Raw genomic sequence first — 21,768 nt, 5'->3', positions numbered from 1 at the left:
GGTTTTAGCAGCGTTGATATCTATCTAACACGTAGGGCCTATTCAGGAAGTATTAGCCATGTTTTGTGGTAGCTAAGCATGAAAGTCATGTTGAGAATAAGAGTTAAGGGGTAAAGACAAAGCAGAGGAAGCAAGAACACTGTCAGCCTACAGTAGGCCTACATCATGCCTGTCATTTACTGTAACATGACAGAAAAGGTTGATCCTTCCCAACAGGGGCTTTTTTTCTCTCTGTCTTCCTTTTATCATAACATGAATACCATGTTTGCCACAACTTTGTTAAGATCTAACCTGGATACATTTACCCACTGTGACTGTTCTCTGAATAAATGTAAGTGACACTGCAACAAAGTCTAGAGCACTCTGATGACAAAAAAAACAAAAAAAAACTGCACTACAGTTCAGGGAATAGCTTGTGTTTCTTTGCAGGGCTCATTTCCGTGTCGAACTAAAGTAGCTTTTAGCTGGGCTGGGACAGAGGATAGAGGACGCGGAAACAGACAGTGAGGCAAGGAGAGCAGGCAGGCTGATCCATCTGAGTCAGCACCGTGTGTCATGAGCGAGGACACCTCCTCCACAAGTAGCTGGCAGGTGAATGCAACCATGCACCTGTGCAGGCAACCAGCCATTTTAGTGATGCTGGCTCCTATCTTTAGTAACATACACTAAAATACACTAGCACATATATAAGCAAACATATGCAAACATGCACAAATTCACACAGATTCACTCAACTGAACTATCCAACTCTACACAGTTACTGGGCACACCTGCAATGTATTTGCCAGTGCGGTGCCATTGCAACCCACTATAAACAATCCTGTATTTCTCACTTGCTCAAGCCCACAGTCATAATTGCTGTGTATAAAAAAGTCCTTGAAGAACAAATTAACTGGCTATGGAAACCCTCCCAAAAGAGGAAAGCAGCAGGATAAGAAACTTGTAAACTCTACTGATTGAACTCAATTTTCAGTGTAATGCACAGTAGGATCTCTGATTAAAACTGGTTTGAAGCTGGAAGTGGTAATATTGGCTTTGTTGAGCAGGTATTTAAAAAGCCATAAACAGCCTGGAGGTGTACGATAAGAACAAAACCTACAGCACAGCACTAACACAGAGAACAAGGGACAGAGAGGAACACTGGCCCGGCTGCTGAGCAGAGGCAGAGCTCTTCCTAATCTAATCACTGTTTCCCCCATCAGCTGCATCTCAGACACAGCCTGCCTGCGTGTGTGCCCTGTGCGTGTGTGTGTGTTTCTGTGTGTCAGCCTTGCAGCAAAGCCACAGAGCTAAATCATATAGACACCAACCGACCGTTGTACTCATGAATTCATTCCACAGCCTTGGGTACTGTGTGAGGGTGTGTCTGAGTGTATGTTGGTGTGTGCATATGTGTGTGTGTGTCTATGTGTGTGCCTAGCTAATCTGGTTATTGATTCAGCTCTGAACCGGAGCTCATATAATCAAATAGCTGCAAGGGAAAAGGACAGCCGTCCGTCATCTGTCTTAATGAGTAAACAGTTTGATGGAGGCAATGAATAACTCGAAACTACATGTAGATGTAGAAGACGCTGCTACATCGCTGATAGAGACACAAGCTGAAACTTTCTATCTATCCTCTAGGAAATCTCTTGACAACCTCTCTGCTTTGCTGAGCCAGAATGACATGATGAAACATCAAATTATTTAATTTCTTTCTCTCATACAACAGGTATCCTCTCTGGTCCAAGCTATACTTGTAAGCCAGGTGTCAGTTGAATAATTTGCTACATTAATCGTCATGTAATCCAGATCCCTTTGTGCTTGTGATCCATCTTTTTAATCATCTGTCATCCCAGTGGTTAAACTTCTTCACTCACCTCCAAAATGCTATACAGGTGCTTTATATTAGCTATTACCCAATCAATCTGGAGTTTGACTTTAAAATGTATAGTTAGCCAATCTTCTGTGAAAATCTAATCTGGGTGTAACTTGATGTGAGAGTGCTGCAGTAGGAGCCATCAGAAATGGCTCCTACTGCAGCACGAGGAGAGGAGAGCGAGACACAAAACCCTAAATGTATACCATCGCAGCTAACAGACGAGCCCCGTGGCACACCAGCTAAACCATTAAGTGTGGCGTGCATTCAAACGAGCAGATTAACCCCCCCCTCTCCACATCCATCCCCCCTACTGCCATACCATGCAGAGTAATTGAAAATGCCCACAGGAGACTATCTCTGCTCATATACTGTAGCATGTGCCAGGGAGGCAACATATAGACGGTGGCTGATTGCCATTGAAATTTCTGTAACGGCATGTTGGTGTGAGAGCATGTGCAGAAGAGCTGTGCGTCTACGAGATAGCGCACATCTATCTTTCTACTGTTTCCATTTTTTCCCCTTTTTCCTGACTTGACAGGTGCTGTTCAACCCCACCGCTGACGTTAATCAGTCTTGATAAGCACTGGATATCAAGTTCCTTCTATTACCACCTAGTTATACAATGTGCGGGGAGAACAGCTTCCCTGTCCTTTGGAAGGGAATATGCGCTGATAGTGTGAAGCCATATACCTGTTGTGACAAACATATCTATTATCGGAATTACTATCTCAAACTATGGCCATTTAACTGTCCCTGAGTCTTAGCTTGTTGGCTGTCGCTGGTCTTATGCGTGCTACAAAAAAGTCAAACCACACTGTAACAGGAAATAGTCAGGTATCTACCTTCTTCCCTATATTCTCTCTAATAGATAATCTTTATTACAGACTCGGGTCCAGAAGAGAACTGTACTGCATTAAACAGACTGTTAGACTGAGAGAAGACAATACAAAGACACAGACAATACAAGATAAAAAACACCATCTTGGTTTTAAAACACATACAGTACAGGCACTTATTCCAGTGTCTCCAAAAACATGACAAGTATTTCGTATCACTGCGTGTAGCTAGTGCTACAATAATTCATGAGGAAATAGACATTTTGATAGTCAACTTTGGCATTATGATATTTATGTGCAGCGGTCCCACTCTTCAGAAGTCATTGACCACAACTGATTTGCACATGGACCATCCATATCCCCTCTTCTGCTGCTGTGACATTTTCTAGTGTCTTGGGATATGGCCAGGGTTGGGAGGGTCACTTTAAAAATGAAATCCAGTACAATTACAAGTTACCTGTTACAAAATGTAATCACTAACTTACTCAAAGTATCACAAAATTAAAGTAAATTTCAAAATATAACACAATGGACCAATTCCTAATTGTAAAATCATCACTTTGTCAACATTAGTCACACCCGCCGGCAAAAAACCACAAGTCACCAGTCAGTCTGAGGGTCCTGAAGCTAACAGTACCTCATGGAGGGCGAAAAAATAATAGTGGAAAACCACAATATTTTATGATACGCAACATCTGTTCCACAAGAATACACAGTAAGTAAAAAGAGTAGGGCTGCCCCCGACCAAAGACTTTCTTGGTCGACCAATAGTCGTCAATTAGCCAACTAATCCGTGACACTACTGGGAGACTGACCGCCGGTGAGTGCTTTGGGACGGGGACGGGGCTCACGGAAGCACTTGCACATCGGAGTCTCCACACCAGAAACGTCTATAAAAACATTGGAAAAAGTCCCTTTTGACCAAAAAAAAAAAAAAAAACTGACAGCGAGTGAGTGTCACGACTTCCTGTACCTGGCCCTTCAAATTAAAAGTCCTATAGCCTTTCATATACTGTTCAGTCATATTGATTTTGACTTAATTTTTACAACACACGGCTCAAAATATATATTTTTTCTACGAGCAATCGACCAATGAAATTTTGGTCGACTAATGAGTTTTTGGTCAACCAATGCTTGGTCGACTATTTGGGCGCAGCCCTAAAAAAGAGTAGTAATGTTGAACAACAAATCAACATCAGAAAGGCAAAGTGATCTATTGTTTACATTTTTAATCTCACTTTATACACGGCTGTCATCACGTCAGCTGGTAGTGCTGCTGTGATCTTTGATCGCAAGTCTCCAGCTGCTCTGGGCTCCGTAGAAGGAGTGTATGGAAATTGGGATCGCTCAACACACAGATCGAGGCTACGTGGTTGGTGGTTTCACGTGTTAGTTTGTTGTAGTGTTGTGCCGTAAACTGTTGAAATTTGTGCGCACTGTGCATATGTCTTGATAATCCTCATTATTATCAAATATACTGGTGATCTGATTACATTTTTTTCTGTACTGTAACAGATTACAGATGCCTTTTTTTGGTATCCTAATTATGCAACGCCCTTACGTGTAATCTGCTACTCCCGAAGCCTGTACAGTATATGGCACAAAGCAAGATCAGCCTTTTTCGCCTTGGTTAGTGTTGCTATTGACGAGGTAAGGCAGGCTAAAGGATGACGTGAGGGAGGCTGTATTATAGGCCCTAAAGTGTCTATTACCAAGCACAATGGTGCCATTTTGTAGCATGTTCAGTTGCATGTTCAATCTATAATTTATCTGGTTACAGCAATATATAAATGTTTAATATGTCAGAGGCGGTGAGGCCTGTCGAAAGCATGACCTTGAAACGTCCTTTAAACATCACACAGCAACAGCACTGGGGCCACTTAAGCTGCCGAAGCCAAACAACAGGCAACGTGTGCACACACCCATACACACACAGCCTGTCTGCCTGCCGATGCTTTCCGCTGCTTTCTGTTCTCCTTTTTTTTTTTCCTGGGATGCAAAATGCAGATGAGACGAGTCCACCGCTTGTGCACAGTCTCAGGAGAAACTGCCACTCAATCCAAACATCTGTATGAATACCAAAACACACGGGGTACAGTGGAGGATGAGAGAAAGAGAGAGGAAAGGGAAGGGAGGGAGAGAAGAGAGAGGGAGAGAGAGAGAGACAGAGAGGGAGAAGACGACAGAGAGAGAAAGAATGAGCAGTAAAGTAGCTAAGAAAGCCAGTGTTCCTCTCTCCGTCTGTATCTTTGACTGAACAAAGAGCTATATACACATGAATACCTCTTTCCTCCCACTGTATTTTCCATCGGGATATTTATTCTGAAAAGCAGCGATGCACAACAAGGGCTCGGTCCTGTGTTTGCTAGTGGGCTGAGGCGCTAAAACTCCCCAGCTGATTATGTGTCTGTCTGTAGCAGTTTGAGCTGCTGCCAAAGGAATTAGGTCTAGTATTTGTGAATGCTGCTCCCCTCACAGCAGAATGCCTTGCCATGCCTCTCAGATTTCTAGCTTTTTAAAAAGAGAGGAGGAAAAAAAAACATTTTAAATAAATGAAGGAAATCGCTGTGGAAGCCTATTAAATTTTCAACGTGACCGTTTTGTGAGTCTTCATGTGTGTTTAGGCTTCACACAAAAGGAATATTTAAAAACCAAAGCGTGCTAATTGGGACAGAGATTGTTACAGCAGCTTCTTATTCAAACAGGCTTTTGGCTCATTAACTGCTTCCATCCAGCTTTTGTTTAAAGGAGTGGAAAAGACATTTAAAGACAATAAAATATTTTGTGATATTTATACAAGCACTGTACCACCAAAATACTGATAGACATACTGTAATGTGCTCAAACAAACAAAATATGGCAAAAAAAATGGCAAAAGTGAAAATAAATTATTTTGTCATATCTTAGCAGTGTCATGTCACACACAAATCAAATTTTTACTTTGTAATAGCAGCTTTATTTTTGACCATCAGTGGACCACCTTGTCTCATTTATAAATAGACATTTATTATATTAGTATCATGAAATTCTGCAGGTGCATATTTTGCATGAGAACAATTATTATTTTTCTCAAGTGTGTTTTACTTTTGCAGCTGCAGCACATATTTTACTAGACAAATTGATTTGAGAAACAATTTTTAATGTGATGTTGGGTCAGACTTTACCATGTTATTATCAAGTGAGGACCTCACACCCCTCAAGGAAAATTTCTGTTTTTCTGGGTTCACTTTACAAGTTCAATAACGCCTCCAAGCAAAACAAGAGGGAAAAAAAAGAAAGTGAGGAAAAGGCCTCTCTACACGCTTGTATGAGTTTTCTAGTTGTGGTCCTTGGTACAAGTGGAGGAAGAGATCCTCCCAAACAGATGTAATCCAACTAAATGCTCTTAGACTCACATCTCTGCTTCATATCATCACCAACACCTCTGTGTAGTTCCTCACTCTAAACTGACTGACTAGTGTCTATGTGTGTCAGCTCTTATCTTTTTGTACACGCCTGACTGGAGCATTTAAAAGCTACAGAGGAGACACAACCAGTGCGATACACACTTCACCCATGTGCACATACACTGAGTGAAGTGTGTATCATAGAACTATATGCATACTGAGCTACTACTAAGCTATTATACATGGACATAAACACACACACACACAAAATGTCACTGTTTGGCGCTCAGCTTTCTGTAGCTGATTACTGTGGATGTAATGAACTGTAGTGTAATCTCCTCTTATGGAGAACAACAATGTTAATAGGCAGTAGTGCAGCCATGACTTTGCACTCTTAACACAAAGGTTGAGATGGTTGAAGGCCCCCTACTTTGCTTTTGTTTACATCTTGTCCTTCTACAAAGTGTATTTTATGAAAGTCAATTCCAAACGTTCGTTGCATACTGACAAACAGCATTCAGCCAGCGAGACACACCTACAACATAAATAATTCATTTCCACCTAAATGTATGTTTCTCCTGCTGCTTAGTAAAACAATCGCAAACTATCCAATTGGCCATACACCATTTTGAAAACTCCTCCGACAAGCATATAAGCGTGCTGAGCCTGGGAGAACAGCTCAAAGAAAGTAAAAACTCTCTGTGATGGATATTTCAACAGAGCACTGGTCTGGGTGGTCTGCCTCAGTTTGTGAGCTGTTAGTTTTTCAGAAGAGGTCTCAAATGTTGAAATAATTATGTAGTTTGAGCAATTTATTCCACAGCAGCTAAGATGGGGCTTTGCTAGAAATACGAGGAAAAGATGAATTGTACATTTCTTCTCTCTCTCTATATATATATATATATATATATATATATATATAAATCAGTTGACAGTTGCCTGATACACCAATAATTTCACCATTCATGAATGTTACAGTGTTCAAATTGGAACTGTTACAGAGAGGTGTTGGTTCAACCTGATGGTTGCTTTGGAGGATGTAGTTCACAATGCTATTGGACTGTGAAGTGTTATACCAACAAGTGTTTCTATTATTTAGTCTACCCAAATACACACAAAAAACACAGTCTGTTTAATGCAGTACAGTTCTCCAAGAATATCAGGAGTGTTGTATAAGAATGAATAGCTAGATGTTTCTAATAACTGCTCCCTGAGTGTAGTATATTACTATCCGTAAACAGTCAGAAATATATCATTTCTATACATTGAGCTGAAATTCCTCTGTCATGCTAAGATCAGTCCAATAGTTCAGCAAGCACTGTGCAAAACAACTAAAGGTCTGTTTATCTACATATATAATGCAGCAAACCCATCTACAGTAAATCCTAGAGTTAATGTTTCAGCACAGGAACACAGGAAAGAAGATTAAGAGGCAATTGTTTCTCTGCCTGAACCACTTCTCCTCTCTATTTGTCGCTCTATCCATTTGCTCGGTGTTTAATCAGGCTCTAGTTAACCATGTCACTCTGCATCTGGACACACGTCAGTTGCGCCTCTCATATACACACTCACGCAGACACAAATGCACAGAGCTGGTAACACAGAGATATAAACCACAGCATAGGCTGCCACACAAGGCAATATTTTCTTCATCATCCTGTTGCTCCAACTTTAGCTCATCGATAATTTCTTACATGATGTCTGTTCAGATGTCTCAGCTTCAGCGTTCCTCAGAACTGCAATCACCTCAGCAGCACCTCTCCCTATCTTATGTTTCTCTGATCTTCAGTTACATTTAAATTACTACGCACACATTCATTCAGTGTGCTGTAGCTGTAGCTGTAATAAATTCCTCACACACCCCACACCCTATTAGCATTGATGTGTAACCTTGGAGCTCATGGTGTTCTGCCTGAGGGTAATAGAGCCACTGCATGTTTGTGTGTGTGTGTCTGTGCGCATAAAAAAAATGGCCTGTGTCTAGTGTTGGTCCCCCACTGGCTCCCATCAGGAGGCTTCATGGTGCACTCATATCTTATGCTTCCAATACTGATGAACATTCAACTGTTTCACTCCCTCTCTCACTGTTCCTTTTTATTCCCTTCATCTTCTGCATATAATAATACTAGTTGTATCCGTATGTACATTACAAATTACACTCTTTCTTATGTCCTTCTTCTCACATTGTCAGTCACATGCTGCTGCTAGGCCCCCCAATCTACGCTACACTGGGCTGCAAGTCCAGACTGTCCAGTGTGACCAGCGTACCAGCTAGCGCCACTAGCCGCATCACCAAACAGGGGAGTCGCCTTCATTTCAATTAGCATTTTGATTGCATCCAATGGAACGAGTCCAGCACGAAAACAATCAAACATTTACTTCCCGACAAATGAATAATGCTCCCACTGTTCTTCGTGCAAATACGGAAGTGAGTCGGTCCACTTTGGGGATGGTAAGAGAACCATTTTGAAAACAGATGGACGCACTGACAATGCAAACTAATGGTATGGACTCTGTAGTCAAGGAATAGTGACGCAGTATCAGCAGAGGCAATGAAATAAAACTGTTTCACTGTATATAAAGGACGGGGAAATAATATGGCTGCTAGTTTTAGCTGCTCCCTGTGTCACTTAGATGTGATGGATGAATTGATAAATGGATGCAAACTTGAAGTGAGTCTGAGGAAGCTGAGCAAAGCAAAATAATTAGATAGCTTATAGTGATGTCTCTCGTGTCGGCACGTACATCCACACAGCCAAACATAATCATGCACACATTGTCACACACTCACACATAAGACCAATGGGCTTCAAACTTAAGCGAATGCACTACAGCATCACAATAAATTGTAATCCAGGCATGCGCATAACTCCAACACACCTACTCTATCTTTCTCCGGCTCTGGCACAACACATGGACAACACACACTCCCACTGTGTGCACAAGCAGCATGACGGATAACATGTCTACTCACATAATTAACAAGCACTACTTTGCATACATGAATATCAAATCCACAAAAGTCCAGTTCCCCCCTATCGTCTTACAGTGTTATCAGCATCAATAACGTGCATCCCACCTCTACTGCGGTACTATACGCAGGTAAATATTTCAGAGTGGTGCAAAGGCAGGAAAAAAGGGGGGGACACCTCCAGCCCTAGCTTGAACATAAAATGGGTGCTGTTCCCCGATTTAACCCTTCCCTCCCTCTCTTCCTCTCCCCATCTTTCTTTACCTCTACTCCTGCTTCCACACCTCTCCTATTAGCATGATATCTGGCTCCGTCCCTCCATCTGTCTCCCTTCATTTCTCATCCTGCCCACAAACCCCGCCAGACTAACCCCCTGCTGTACACAGCTGCTGTAAGAAGAAACTTAACATTCTGCACAACAAATAGTTCAACAGCATCACTGCATCGCCCATGCTAGGAGAGCACAACACATACTGATAGTAGGTGCATCATCTACAACTACAACCTGCTCTATAGACACTGCAGGCTGCTCAAAATCCAAACCATTGTGAACAATGTGCAGTGTAGTATAGTGGCAGGCTGCCTGTAAGCTTCTTCCTTACCATCTTAAACCCATTCCACTCCATTTGGGAGATGCCGGCCGTTGTCTCACGCGCTCTCTCCTCACACACAACAGCTACAGCAACGCCTCAGCAAAGAAAATTTCCCTACTCTCTCTCTTACTCTCTTCCTGTCTCAGTCTCCTCTGACACTGTCTCTTTATATTTCCCTCTCCTTCTCACTCTGCCTCTCTTCCTGTTTCTGCCAGAGTCTTAGCAGCGAGCAGGGAGCAGCGTGCTAGAGCCGTAAGGAGCAAGCATCGCCTTCTTCCACAGATGCTGAGAGGAGAATGGTGAGCCTGGATGAGAGTGCTAGGCTGCAGCAAGTCCCCCCCCCCCCCCCCCCCCACTCCTTGTTCCCTCCCTCCTTCCCACAGCCACCCGCCCAGTCGCCTGCTCAGCTGGAAGGTCAGAGCCCGCCCACTCTCCCGCTGCACCCCCCCCACCCGTCTCCCCCCGCCTCTCTTCCAGACACCGTGATTGGCTTCCTGGCTTGCCTGTCAGCCCTTGGCCTCACCCTCCCCTTCCCTCGGTGTTAACGCCTTCGCTCTCTGGCTGGCTCCGAGCCCTCGTCGGCACACGCCAGCTTCAGCCTGGTTTGGCAGAGAAAAGGCTTTCAGAGTCCCAGCAAAGCAATCAATCGCTGCTGAGGTCTGTGCTTGAGTGAGCCGGGCAGAGCAGCGCGGAGCAGAGCTCTTGGAGAGTGATTGCAGCCTCAGGCACTATGGTAATAGGATGCCTGCGCAGCACTGTGTATAAATTAGCTATTACAGGGTACAAGTTAAAATCCCCTGTACATTTACACGACTGTGTATACAGACATTCTCCCTCGCTCCCTGTCCCTTAGCCTTATACACAGGCACACACGCACACTTCAGGGACCATCCAACAGTTTTGTTTTACGGAGTAATGACTGAGGTCTTAAAGGAATTGTAGATTAGAATAGATGATTTTTTTTATAACTATAGGCTGTTTATCCAACCAAGCCTGACTATGCATCGTTTCCAAAATAAATACACACAAGTAGAACTTAACAACAGCGTCTGTTTGTTTGGTAGTAGCCTACATCATTTAAAAAACAAAGAATTAATGAGCAATCAGCACACCTGGTCATACAGGTGTAGCCGTGGTTGCGGTATAAGATAGTCAATTCCTTTTAAATCAGCTATAGCAAGTCATAAAGGAAAGGTGATAATCAGAAAGCGGTTGGCAATGTATAAGCCCTTGGCCAAAAGAAAAGAAAGAGAAAAAGAAGGAAAACAGTCTCGCGCTACCTGTCTGCCTGCTGCAGTAGCCTACGCTATACGGCTCCATTGAAATAAAGCTAGGATGGCGACACGCTGCAGGTGCTATAAAGAAACAAACAAGTGCGATAGAGAATTTATGCCCCGTGATATCTACTCACCATGACCATTCTCGTGTCGGTGTGACGGACGGTGACGGTGCTCTCGGCGGACAAAGTGTATGAAAAACCGGTGAAGTGAGGAGGGCGAGGCGGACAGAGTAGAAGCGGCGTGCTTCACTGGATGAATGGACCGTGAAGTGAGTGAGTCTAGCGGAGCCAAAAATGAAGAAAAAAGAAAAAACCTAAACAGAGCGGACCCGTGGGTGTCGACAACCTGCAGCCTTGTCCCGTGCGAGAGGACACGCGCTCGCGCTTGGTTGAGAAAAAAACGAAAAAACAACTTAAAACAAAACAACCGAGTGATGAGAAACGGGAATCCACTCAGAAGAAAAAGATTCAGCGCAAAACACCCCCGGTGTCGTTTTCCCTCTAAAAGCCATTTATGGCATGTCCAGCCACCTCGCGCGCGCTCCCATTGGCTGGTGGATGCGAGGACGGGGCGGTGCGCTCGCGGATGAGAGTGGAGGAGGCAGGCTCGTGTGGTCCACGGAGCAGGGAAGCATCGTGAGCAGCGGGAGAGACCAGCAAAACATTAAAGGTGACTTTATGTTCGTGTATTCGCACAACTATCCCTCAGTTTACAGCGAATAATTATGCACGAGATCAACATGATTTAACTCGCACGGAGGAGGCTCGTGCTCTGTAACCCATGCCTTCCTATGCGTCTCTTCTTATGTCATTAAGCACGTAGTGCTGCTTAAAGAGCAGCTGCTCATTTTAGAGTCGTACACCACTCATAGCAGGGCTGAGTACGTTATGTTTATTGTTTATTCTGACAAATTATAATCTTCACCACAGTTCATGCATTCTTAAAAATGCATAGGTATTCCCAAAAAGGAAATTGTCCAAGCCCAGCAGCAAACTTGCCTTAGGTCGATTTTGTCTAGCTGGCCTCTATCTCAGGAAGACAAGAAGAGGGAGCTCTTGCTTCCTTTAACACAGTTACCTGGCAGGCAGCAGTACTTGGCTGTACCTTCACACATCTACACACATTCATACACTGTGAACGCACATACTGAACCGCATGATGGCCCACACCCTACTTGATAAGCACTCATAAGCATATTCATGTACACAAACACGCACGCATGCCCTTCCTGACAAATTCCCCAACAACATATTCAAGCACCTTATGCTGTTGATGTAAGCACATCGTCTCATTTTAGATACAGCTCTGGTGGTATTATCTTATTTACTTTCAGGCAACAGATGAAAACATCACCAATTTTCCCCCAACACATGATAATACTGCGTCCTTTGTGTTCAGCACAGCAATAAGAGGCAGCCAGAGAGTCGGCTCTTTCACTCATGCTGGTTTGTTTCAATTAGTATTCAGCTGTGTGAGGCCTGGCAGAGCTAATGTAACTAGTGGATGTCCATTAGGCTCAGAGAGGTTTCTTCTCTCTGTCCAGCTTGAGATACATCCTGAAGCATGATCACACTTAATTTATTTGTCCACTGGCATTTCAGTACAATCTATGAAAGAATGTTTATAATTTACAATTCTTTTAAAATGTTGAAATTCCTGGTTATTGTGGAATTTTGCAGATTGTATCCTCAAATTTATCTTGAAAAACAGTGTCATGGAGTTAGATAAACTGTTGATGAGGCGAAACAATTATTAAATTAATTGTGTAGCAGATCAATAAAAGAAAAGAAAAAACACTATAATGTGATATTTTATAGACTAAATGAGCAATCAGAATATAATAAACCAAGAGCTGAGTAACACTGTAAAAAATTTTGAATATTTTTTGTCATCTCCTCACACAGTTGAGCACAACAGCAAACTAATGTCCACTACGATCTACTGCAAATCTGGCCCAGTTTAAATTGCTAGGGTCCAAATAGTGGATTATCATGATGCTTTAATGTAATTTACTAAAGGTCCTGCTGTGTGTACTGTATACATAATGTGGTAATCCCACATTGTGAACAAAGATCGTGAAAGACTATGCAGCATTTATCACATGTGTACTCCAGACTTATATATTCGGTGTATTCATACAAAGATGAATTGTGAATTTCAACCACATACTCAAGTAGCTCTGAAAAATGAACACACTGAAAACAATTCTGTTGGTAAAGAGAAAAAAACAGGACAAAAAGAGAGCAGCCAACTAAGTCTAGTCGCTGCACTTCACCTCTGACCTCTCCACCTGCCTGGTGAGCTAAAGCTAACAAGCTAGCCTTGCAAAACCACATGCCTGACATGCTAATGAGAATCATCACTACGCCTTCAATTAGGCCTGAGCAATAGACACATACACACACACATACACAGAGGGGAAGATGGGCTGAACAAGCTCGCTGTTGTTTCAGAATAGAATATGATGGCACTTGCAATCTTGCAATCAACAAGCTCACTTCTGTCCAACTTTTATCCCCTTACTCTGACCTTTTGAGTTGAATAAAGGCTTTGGGTTGGACTCAGGAAAAAAAAATATCATTCCCCATTTCCCTGCCTCTAATATTCTGCCCCGAGTCATGTTTTTATTGTTTATTGTTTATTTTCTAACTGTAACGAATTGGCCGTTTTGTCAGTGGCTGTGCCTGAATCACAAATCACACACATTGTTCATTTTTTTTGTCTTTTGTCTTTTGTCTTTGTATTTAGTCAACTTTAAGGTGCTGCGGTGGTGAGAATGGAGGGAGATCATTTTCTTATTTCATAAAATACAGTGTTTTGAGGTTGCTTTCTCCCTCTGTAATATAATCCAAATAACCTTTTCTCTAAATGAGAATATGATTTGAAAGTGAAAATAGTCTCTCACAGTTGTCTTGTTCTGCGTGTCATTTTACTAAATTGCTCTACAGGACCATGGTTTTACAAAGCAATGAAAGTGACTGCCACTACTCAGTAAATTAGCTATAAACACAATCTGCTCTTTGCAGTACATTGTGTTATGGAGTGCGAGTGTCTGTGTGTGTAGTTACAATATACGGACAAATACCAAAGAAGGAACCATGTTGCTGCCATGTCCTAGTTAAGGATACACACTGTGTGTTATAATAATGTGTATGGACAGATGGAGGGAGTGGTTGTGATATTTAATCAAGGACATCCATGCTGAGACACTTTACAGTCTGAATGTTAGAGATATTGCACTGTAGCTTAGTATCTTGTGGCTTTGGCTTCTCTGTAGTGTAGAGTTTTATGTGTGTGTGTGAATAAAAGTGAAACATGGCACTGAATAAATGTAAAACTGTCAAAGAAATAATTAAGGCTAATGACTACTCTTTTCTTCATGGTATACCCATTTTGTCAGAGTTTGCACAAAAAAGTACGTGGCGCTGATTTGATGCATTATTTGGCCGTTTAGATGGTGACTGATGCTTCATAGTTTTTGAGAAGGTAAATGATATTTCTTTCCTCTGCAAAAGTTTTGAAAGTTAAAAAGCTTTTGTGGCTTTAACCCAGGAAGGCCAGCCATACTGTCAGCAATGTGAAACCCCATCTCACCGATTGCCTCTGGCTCACATCCATAAACACACACATACTCACAGACACTCATGCAAAACTGAATCCATACACACACACACGTGCTTGCACAGTCTTTCATAACCAACACTGCGCCAACAAAAAACACGAGCATATTGGTTCATTGAGTGCGTCACAGTGCTCCACAGCGACTGCTGTGTAGCCGGAGTTTTAAAGGGCTGGACCCCAGAAGTGTGTTTCAGCCTGTGTTTTCCAGCCTTTCTAATTCACAAAGCAGAGAACTGGCTAATTGACATGAACTCCTCCTGCCCTCCGTTCTGCCCTGCCTCTCCACCCTAAACCCCACCTCGTCACAGGCCTTAATGGATTAACTGCAGGCTGTGTTGTCCCTTTTACTCTCTCTTCCTCGCTCTGGGTCTTCTATACAAACTCATGATGCTGTTTCTCTGCCACGCCCTAAAAAAAAAATCAGGTTCGAATTCAGGCTATTGAAAAACACAGCGCTGCACATACAGTACACAGCATACTCTGGTAGCAGACAACACATACAGTAGTAATCTGATAGCATAAGTGTGAAAAAGCAGGTAAAGAATAGCGTATGCAGTATAGCAGGTTTGAATATGCAGTGCGCAGACAGTGATAATTGTGGGTGCTCTCGGTTTGAGTCTTGTTAACTGTCAGACACCAGCGTTTCAACACCCGTCTTGTGTTTCACTCTGCATAATAAGACTTCTATTTAAGGGAGGAGAAGTGAAGATGCCAGCAGAGGTGTAACCTCAAAGTGCTGGAAAGAAAATACCTTGATTATTAACAAGAGAAGGAAAACTTGTGTTTTTGCGGCAAAACTGATCTTCGCAGGTTCAGAGCAAATTAATGCAACCAAGGGCATAGGGAACATAGTGGGAAAACACCATCTGAAACTGAATTATCTAGAGCTACGGCAAAGCAGCACTGTAAATGACGAAGAAAACAATAGTTGTAACAAAGCTATGCAGAACAATGCATTACTTTTCAGGCCCAGGTGATTTCAGTGCAAAAATATCACAGCAGTCTATGCAGAGAATCAGCCTAATACATTAAATAGACCAGAACACACTCCTCAGTATGCCACGGCTTACTTAGGCTCTTTTTGATTTGCCCTTGAAGGATAGATTTAGTTGCTCTATTGAAGTTCTGGCAGTAGTAGCATCTTGCTGTGCTACTCAGACTGATGATCGCCTCTTTCCTGGCAGGTGTCCACCCTCTGCCGGTAACAATCAACAAATGAGAATCACAGCCTTCAACTTGCCTGTCTCCCTGCCCAGCGACAAACTCAGCATCACTGAGTCTTAGACAGCAGACAGCTATTAACACGATGCGGCTGTATCCGGACAACAATGGGCGGCTCGGACTCAGTTGACTTTTGTTGTTTGCTTTCAGAGTTAAGACCGGGGGCTTTATTTTCATGAATCAATGGCGCACACAGTGTGGATACTGATTTTCATGGTCAGAGGCGCACAGTGCACCTGCACTGCTGTTGTATGTTCAAATCGAATCACCTCTTTTCTTTTTTCTTCAAAAAGCAAGGTGCTCTGTGCCATGGTGCTCTGACAATTTAGTAAGGGAAGCAGTTGGGAGTGGTTCAGCCACAAAAGCTGATCCTAAGAGAACACTGATGTCCTTAAGCAGGAGCAGCAGAAGCACCGCAACGGCACCTTATTTAAACTGCTGAGAGTAAATGATGTTAAATTATCATGGGAGCCCAGTCAGGTTCACAGCCAGGCACTGAAATACTAAATGGGTGAAGATTAGAAAAAAGCCTGTGTGCACAAAAAAGAAGATCTCAATTTACCGGTGCAAAATCACATCCTGACACTGAAAATATGCCCTTTGGATTTGTAATAAAATATCTGTCTGCAATTTTTTTTTTGCTATGGTTAAATATGCTAATTATCTGCAGTCCTAAATCCTACAGTTAGGCAAGAAAATCTGATAATTTGCTCATTATTTCAAAGACATAGATATTCACTGCTAGATTTTTGAGACACCCTGCTCACAAGCTAACTAAAAGGGGTGAAAATATATTACGTTGAGGACTGAAAATGCAACATTAATTACTGAGCTATAGCTTAATGCTTTGGGGTCATTGTTCCTGATGTTGATTGTGAGCAAATAAAAAGCTGACATTTTGCTTTGGATAATCTTTTCACGAGTAAATCCAACACGGGCTTGCCATTCTGCAAATGTGTGAATTCAGGGTACCCAGAGACGAGAGAGTGGATTCCTTGAATGACATGTTACTTAAATAAACACAATATTAAAGACAAGCATTTTGGTCGAATTTAACTAATCTAGTTGAAGCTTTCCTCCTACACCCTCTCTTCCCTCCGTGTCAGTGGGCATGATACACCGTCGGCTTAACCCCTGCCTGTGTCACTCTGCCTGGTAGAAACTCCTCAGATCAGAAATGAATTCTTCATGCTGATCCCGGAACAAGGCTGTGCTGCATTTGTCACAGCCACTTTCTTCCACTTTAACTCAAAGCTGTTTAGTATGGCTGGAGCTTTGCAGACTGCAGAGATGTGACAGGGGGCTGTTTGAAAGCTCAAGCTGAACGCTCTGTCTCTATCTGTGCAAGAGGCAGCGAACGCTTGTTCAGTCTCTGTGTAAACTCTGCAGAAACAAACTCCTCTTTTGTAGACTTAATTCAAAATAATACTCAGACAACTGCTTCACTTGCGTTTTGAGGAGACACTCTAGAAAACATGTAAAATTTACAAAAATCTGAAAATGAAAGCAGAACGCTATGGGTTATTTCACATGTTTCTGTTAAGAAAACACTTTTTTTTTTAAATGGAGAAGATAATATTTGGTCTTTGAGGCTTGTGGAGGTGCCCAGAGAGGCTTAGCTATGCATGGCTGTTGAGTCTGGCATGTCTACTGGCACTAAAAATGTATTCTCAACAGGACTCTGGTGGATTAGTGTCCATTTGGACAACAGAGTGGTCCGCAGCACGGGGTGACATTCAACTTCGGCAGGCCAGCAGCTCACGCACTGATCGTGAAGTTTAGCCTGGCTGTTAACCGTCATCGATATGCAGTAAAAGTTATAAAAGCATTCCTTTATTATATCTTGAGATCATTGAGTTTTAGAGATGTAGAGGTGTGCATGACGACTTCGATATCAAACTGTTGTTCTCCATTGTTTGAGTCTAAACTCAAAAGTGTGAAATGAAGTGGTGGTTATTCCCTCAGTACAGTGGGTCAGTTGATCCCGGGGTATAGTGGTGGGCTTTGGGGATGGGGAGGACGGCAGCACGTTTCACGTTTGATCCCGGTCGGGGTACATCCAGGCTCACAGGGTAACTGCTGTGGTCCATCTGGTAGAGGCTTTAATCACAACTCCCCACACACACACACACACACACACACACACACACACACACACACACACACACACACACACACACACACACACACACACACACACACACACACACACACACACACACACACACACACACACACACACACTCACTTGCATACACTACAGTGACACAAAGCACTAGCCAGAGCATCCCACACAAGGTTCTTTGGACTGTTGCTCACCGTCAGACCTTCTTATGTCTATTATTTATTTTAGTTATTTCTGTAGTCATGTATCCCTCCGCACAAACAAACCCTTTTTTCTTCTGTCACAGAATCTCCTACTCAAAAAAAAGAAAAGAATGAAAGAAAAGAAACGCCACCTTCTATCTGTAATAATGATGTTTAAAACCTCATCAGAAATCTCACACTATCAGATCTGCATAAATGGCTGCACTGTGGCTTTTGATAAGAAATAACCTTTTAGAAATGAGGCACATCCAGAGTCCTTCACAGGGCTGGCCTACGGCATTGTGGACCAAAACATGCCCACGCTGCACAAATCCAGCTCTCCAAATGTCACTTCATGCTTAACCGCCCTTTCTCATGCTTGAAGAAAAGCAAGTGGGCAATACACAACAAGAAAAACTCCACCGGGTTTTAGTGTAAATGCCTACATGCTTAGAGACATGTTTCAATTATTTTCTGTTGTTGAAACATTTAGCTGATTGAAGAGGGAAAACTGCATTTCATATGAGACAAACACCCTAAAAAAATAAAGAAATTATTTTCCTATGCGCAAATCCATGTAATGATGCCATAAAAGGCATCGGTGGTGAGTAAATGTACGCTGCATAATCATAAATTTAACCAAACCAAGACAGACATAAATATTTCTCTTACTGGAATAAGTTGTAGTCAAAATAAATGAACATATTCCTGTAAATTATCCCACATTAATGCCCACTTGCTAATGTTTTGGTTCAAGACTCTATGGTGAAACTGAAAGCTGCTGTTAGAATACATTCATTATTAATGGAAGTAAAGGGTGAGCAGATAATGATGATGCCGTTGTTGCATCTCTGGCTTGTGTAGAGGAACCACTTAACGTTGACCTCCCCTTTGACAAAAATACCAGCAGTATTTGAATCAATTCCCAATATCTTATCCTGATTTAGCTTCCCTTTTATGAACAGCTCTCCTACTTAAGCTAATCAATTGAAGACAAAAATCTATCGCACATTTAAAACTACTTTCTGAACACATACACTAGTACACACAGGCCCCAATTACCAGACACCTCCCAGCGGAAACCAGTGGCCTGCTACTGTAACTTCAATGGTCACTCCCCGGCACTAATGCACAAGTCAGCCATACATCATTTATTCATGGTGACAGCAGATACTTTGCCTCATCCCTGGCAATTAGTGAATCAATAAAAACGCATTGACTTTGAAACTATCAGTTCTGAGAGGAGAAAAAAAAACAGTGTTGTTCATCAACATGCCAGGATCCCAGATGCAGACAATCACTCAAGTATCGGCGGTGTTTTGTCAGCTCAGCATCAACAGGCGCTGAGCTGTCAACAATAAAGCGCATTTCCTCACAAGACTGCTCTTAAAATGACTGCCAGGTATCGCCTGGTCAGGAATCATCACCTACGAAATGGGCGCCTGTTCTATGTAATATCTCAAATTCCAGTCGTCAAAGCCATATGCACTTTAATTTCTAGAAAGGGAGGCGATTTAGATTTCTTTCCGTCAGCAGATTTTGTTTTTCCATTATGAATTTGTGTCCATTGTGAAGGAGATGACTAAGCTGAAGCCATCTGAGTGAGATTATCGCAGACGCAGACAGGTCAGTAAAAGGCTTGCGCTGGCTAATACCTCTTTTGTGAAGGTTCATAAGGCTGACATATCAACAGCACATGTTGCTATCTCTGTCAGTTTTATAATTAATTCAGTAAATCTGCATGATTCAGTGCATATACCCCAGAGCGCTCTTTAAAGCAAACATTACCCTGACCTCAAATGACATGAGATTCAGTCCAAAAACCTTCAAATTTCACTATAGTAGTAGTAAATAGTAAATAAGGCATTTCTAATATTTTCCACAATTTTCCTTGTTAATGTTTGTGCAAATAGCAAAATATGAGGAAGTCACCAGATTTGAAAACACAATACTACCTTTCTCCTGTGCTGTCTATTTTATTATTCTCTCTCTGTTTATCCTTTTAAACTGAGTAAAATAACTGCAACTGGATGTGAAAACGTTGTCCAAGAGAGGCGACAAATTTGTCCCTGAAATTAAATGCTTTTTTGTACTGAGCAAAAGAGCAGCACTGGGATTTTCTCTCTTTTTTTGTATTAAAGAAGAAAAAATGATCAGTGGGAAGTGAGATTATTTTGTTTATTTAACCTATTGAACAGCATAAATGTTGCCACTGATTTGAGGTAAATCCTCAGCAGAATACACAGGCCCAACATGAATATACTATGTAGCCTACTGTAATGCAGGACTGCATAAACTGTGTTTATAATGTGTGCCTGCATGCTTTTACAATATGGATTGTATTATTTTGTACAAACTGCATATTAGTGGAGAGCTTGCTATTTCTGTATATTTAACAGACTATAATTAAAATCTTTAGCCTTTTTTATTGCTGCGTTTACAGACGATATCATCCTCAGGAAACTCAAACATCTTAGCTATGTAAATCTGTGTTTTAGAAGATCTGTCAGTCAATCAGTGTGGGAATAATAGCAGGTTCAAATCTCCAGCTTTGGTTTTGTGGTGGGTGGGAAAACACTTTTGTTTACTGCTGTATTATGGGTCGTGCTCTTCGCCCACCTCTATAATAATTACTCAGAGTTTGTTTGTTGAAGTGATATAATCAGTGTGTTACTGCTGCTTTTGCCATGAATGTCAAGACACAGTCAGGAGCGCACAGGAAGCTCCAGAGCATCTGGGCCTTGCCTTGTGCTATTATATAGGTGAAATTACAGGTCATTACTTCCAGGTCAGACTCCCTGAACACAGAAAGGTGACCTTTGGCTGGGCGTGGGCGCACGTGTTGATGCAGCTGGCCGTTCTGGGGATGTTCCCATTGTTTATGGATCACATCAACATCTCCAGCCATTTTTTTTTCTTTTTTACATCTCGGTTACAGAGTCGATGGGTATGAAAAATAGGTAATGATCAAAAACATGGTATTGTGTGATGAAATACACACTAAAAGGCACCCTGCGGACAGACTAAATTGCCGGGTTGGGTATGCACAGGAAAAAAAAAGGGAGTCACAGAGAGACAGAGACAGAGACTAAGGAAAAAGAGAGAGAGCTCACTAAGCTTTACAGTGTGTGTGCGTGTGTGTGTGTGTGTGTGTGTCTCTGTGCATGAGCCTGCAGACACCTGCTCCATTCTGCAGTGATGGCTCCCAGCGGGACACAGGCTCAGCTGCTGATCACTAGGCCCTCCCTGCAGCACTGGTGGCCAGCACACACACACACCACACACACACATGCAGCTCTTCCAACAAATCTGAACCCTTCAGGCCTCCCTCCTAGTGTCTCTCAGCCTCTCTGTGCTCCCCATAACTGACACACCACATGTGCTCATATCAAACATGACATGATGTACACACGCGCACAAGGCTGCACGGTCTGTGTTCATATGATGTTGCATATAAATTCTTTAATGCAGTCATAACCGGCTCCAGCTTAATATATGCTATAGGGATGATATGGTTGAGTAGTCTTTTTTTCTGCTACCCTATTGCCAAAAACTTAACTGAACAGAGCACTGCACTACAACCTCCGTATTACATGAAGCTGTCATTTTAGTTACAGGGAAAAAGAATTAACACTTCACATAAACGCTTTTGTATCGCTAAGAGTTATTTTTTTTTAGCACACGATTTAATG

General features: G+C 42.3%; 1 protein-coding gene across 6 annotated transcripts in view; it reads right to left on the bottom strand.

Annotated features, from left to right (window-relative positions):
- Window positions 1-21,768, bottom strand: part of elavl4 (ELAV like neuron-specific RNA binding protein 4) — a gene marked incomplete at both ends in the record, with an annotated part of 77,610 nt that overhangs the window by 51,764 nt on the left and 4,078 nt on the right. For 3 of the 6 annotated variants that reach the window (XM_083969988.1, XM_083969989.1, XM_083969990.1), the window contains one exon: window positions 9,657-9,680. The exons of 2 other annotated variants lie outside the window; for them this stretch is intronic. In XM_083969988.1, coding sequence (XP_083826114.1) covers window positions 9,657-9,680 — 24 coding nt within the window. Of the gene's footprint in view, window positions 1-9,656; window positions 9,702-21,768 lie in introns of those variants that run through there. One more of the 6 variants, XM_083969991.1, reaches the window with a different exon arrangement.

Source organism: Trachurus trachurus (genome assembly GCF_905171665.1).
Source record: "Trachurus trachurus genome assembly, chromosome: 4".
In the NCBI taxonomy this organism is placed as follows: domain Eukaryota; kingdom Metazoa; phylum Chordata; class Actinopteri; order Carangiformes; family Carangidae; genus Trachurus; species Trachurus trachurus.
The sequence above is the reverse complement of the archived record's forward strand: the minus strand, read 5'-3'. Positions and strand labels throughout refer to the sequence as shown.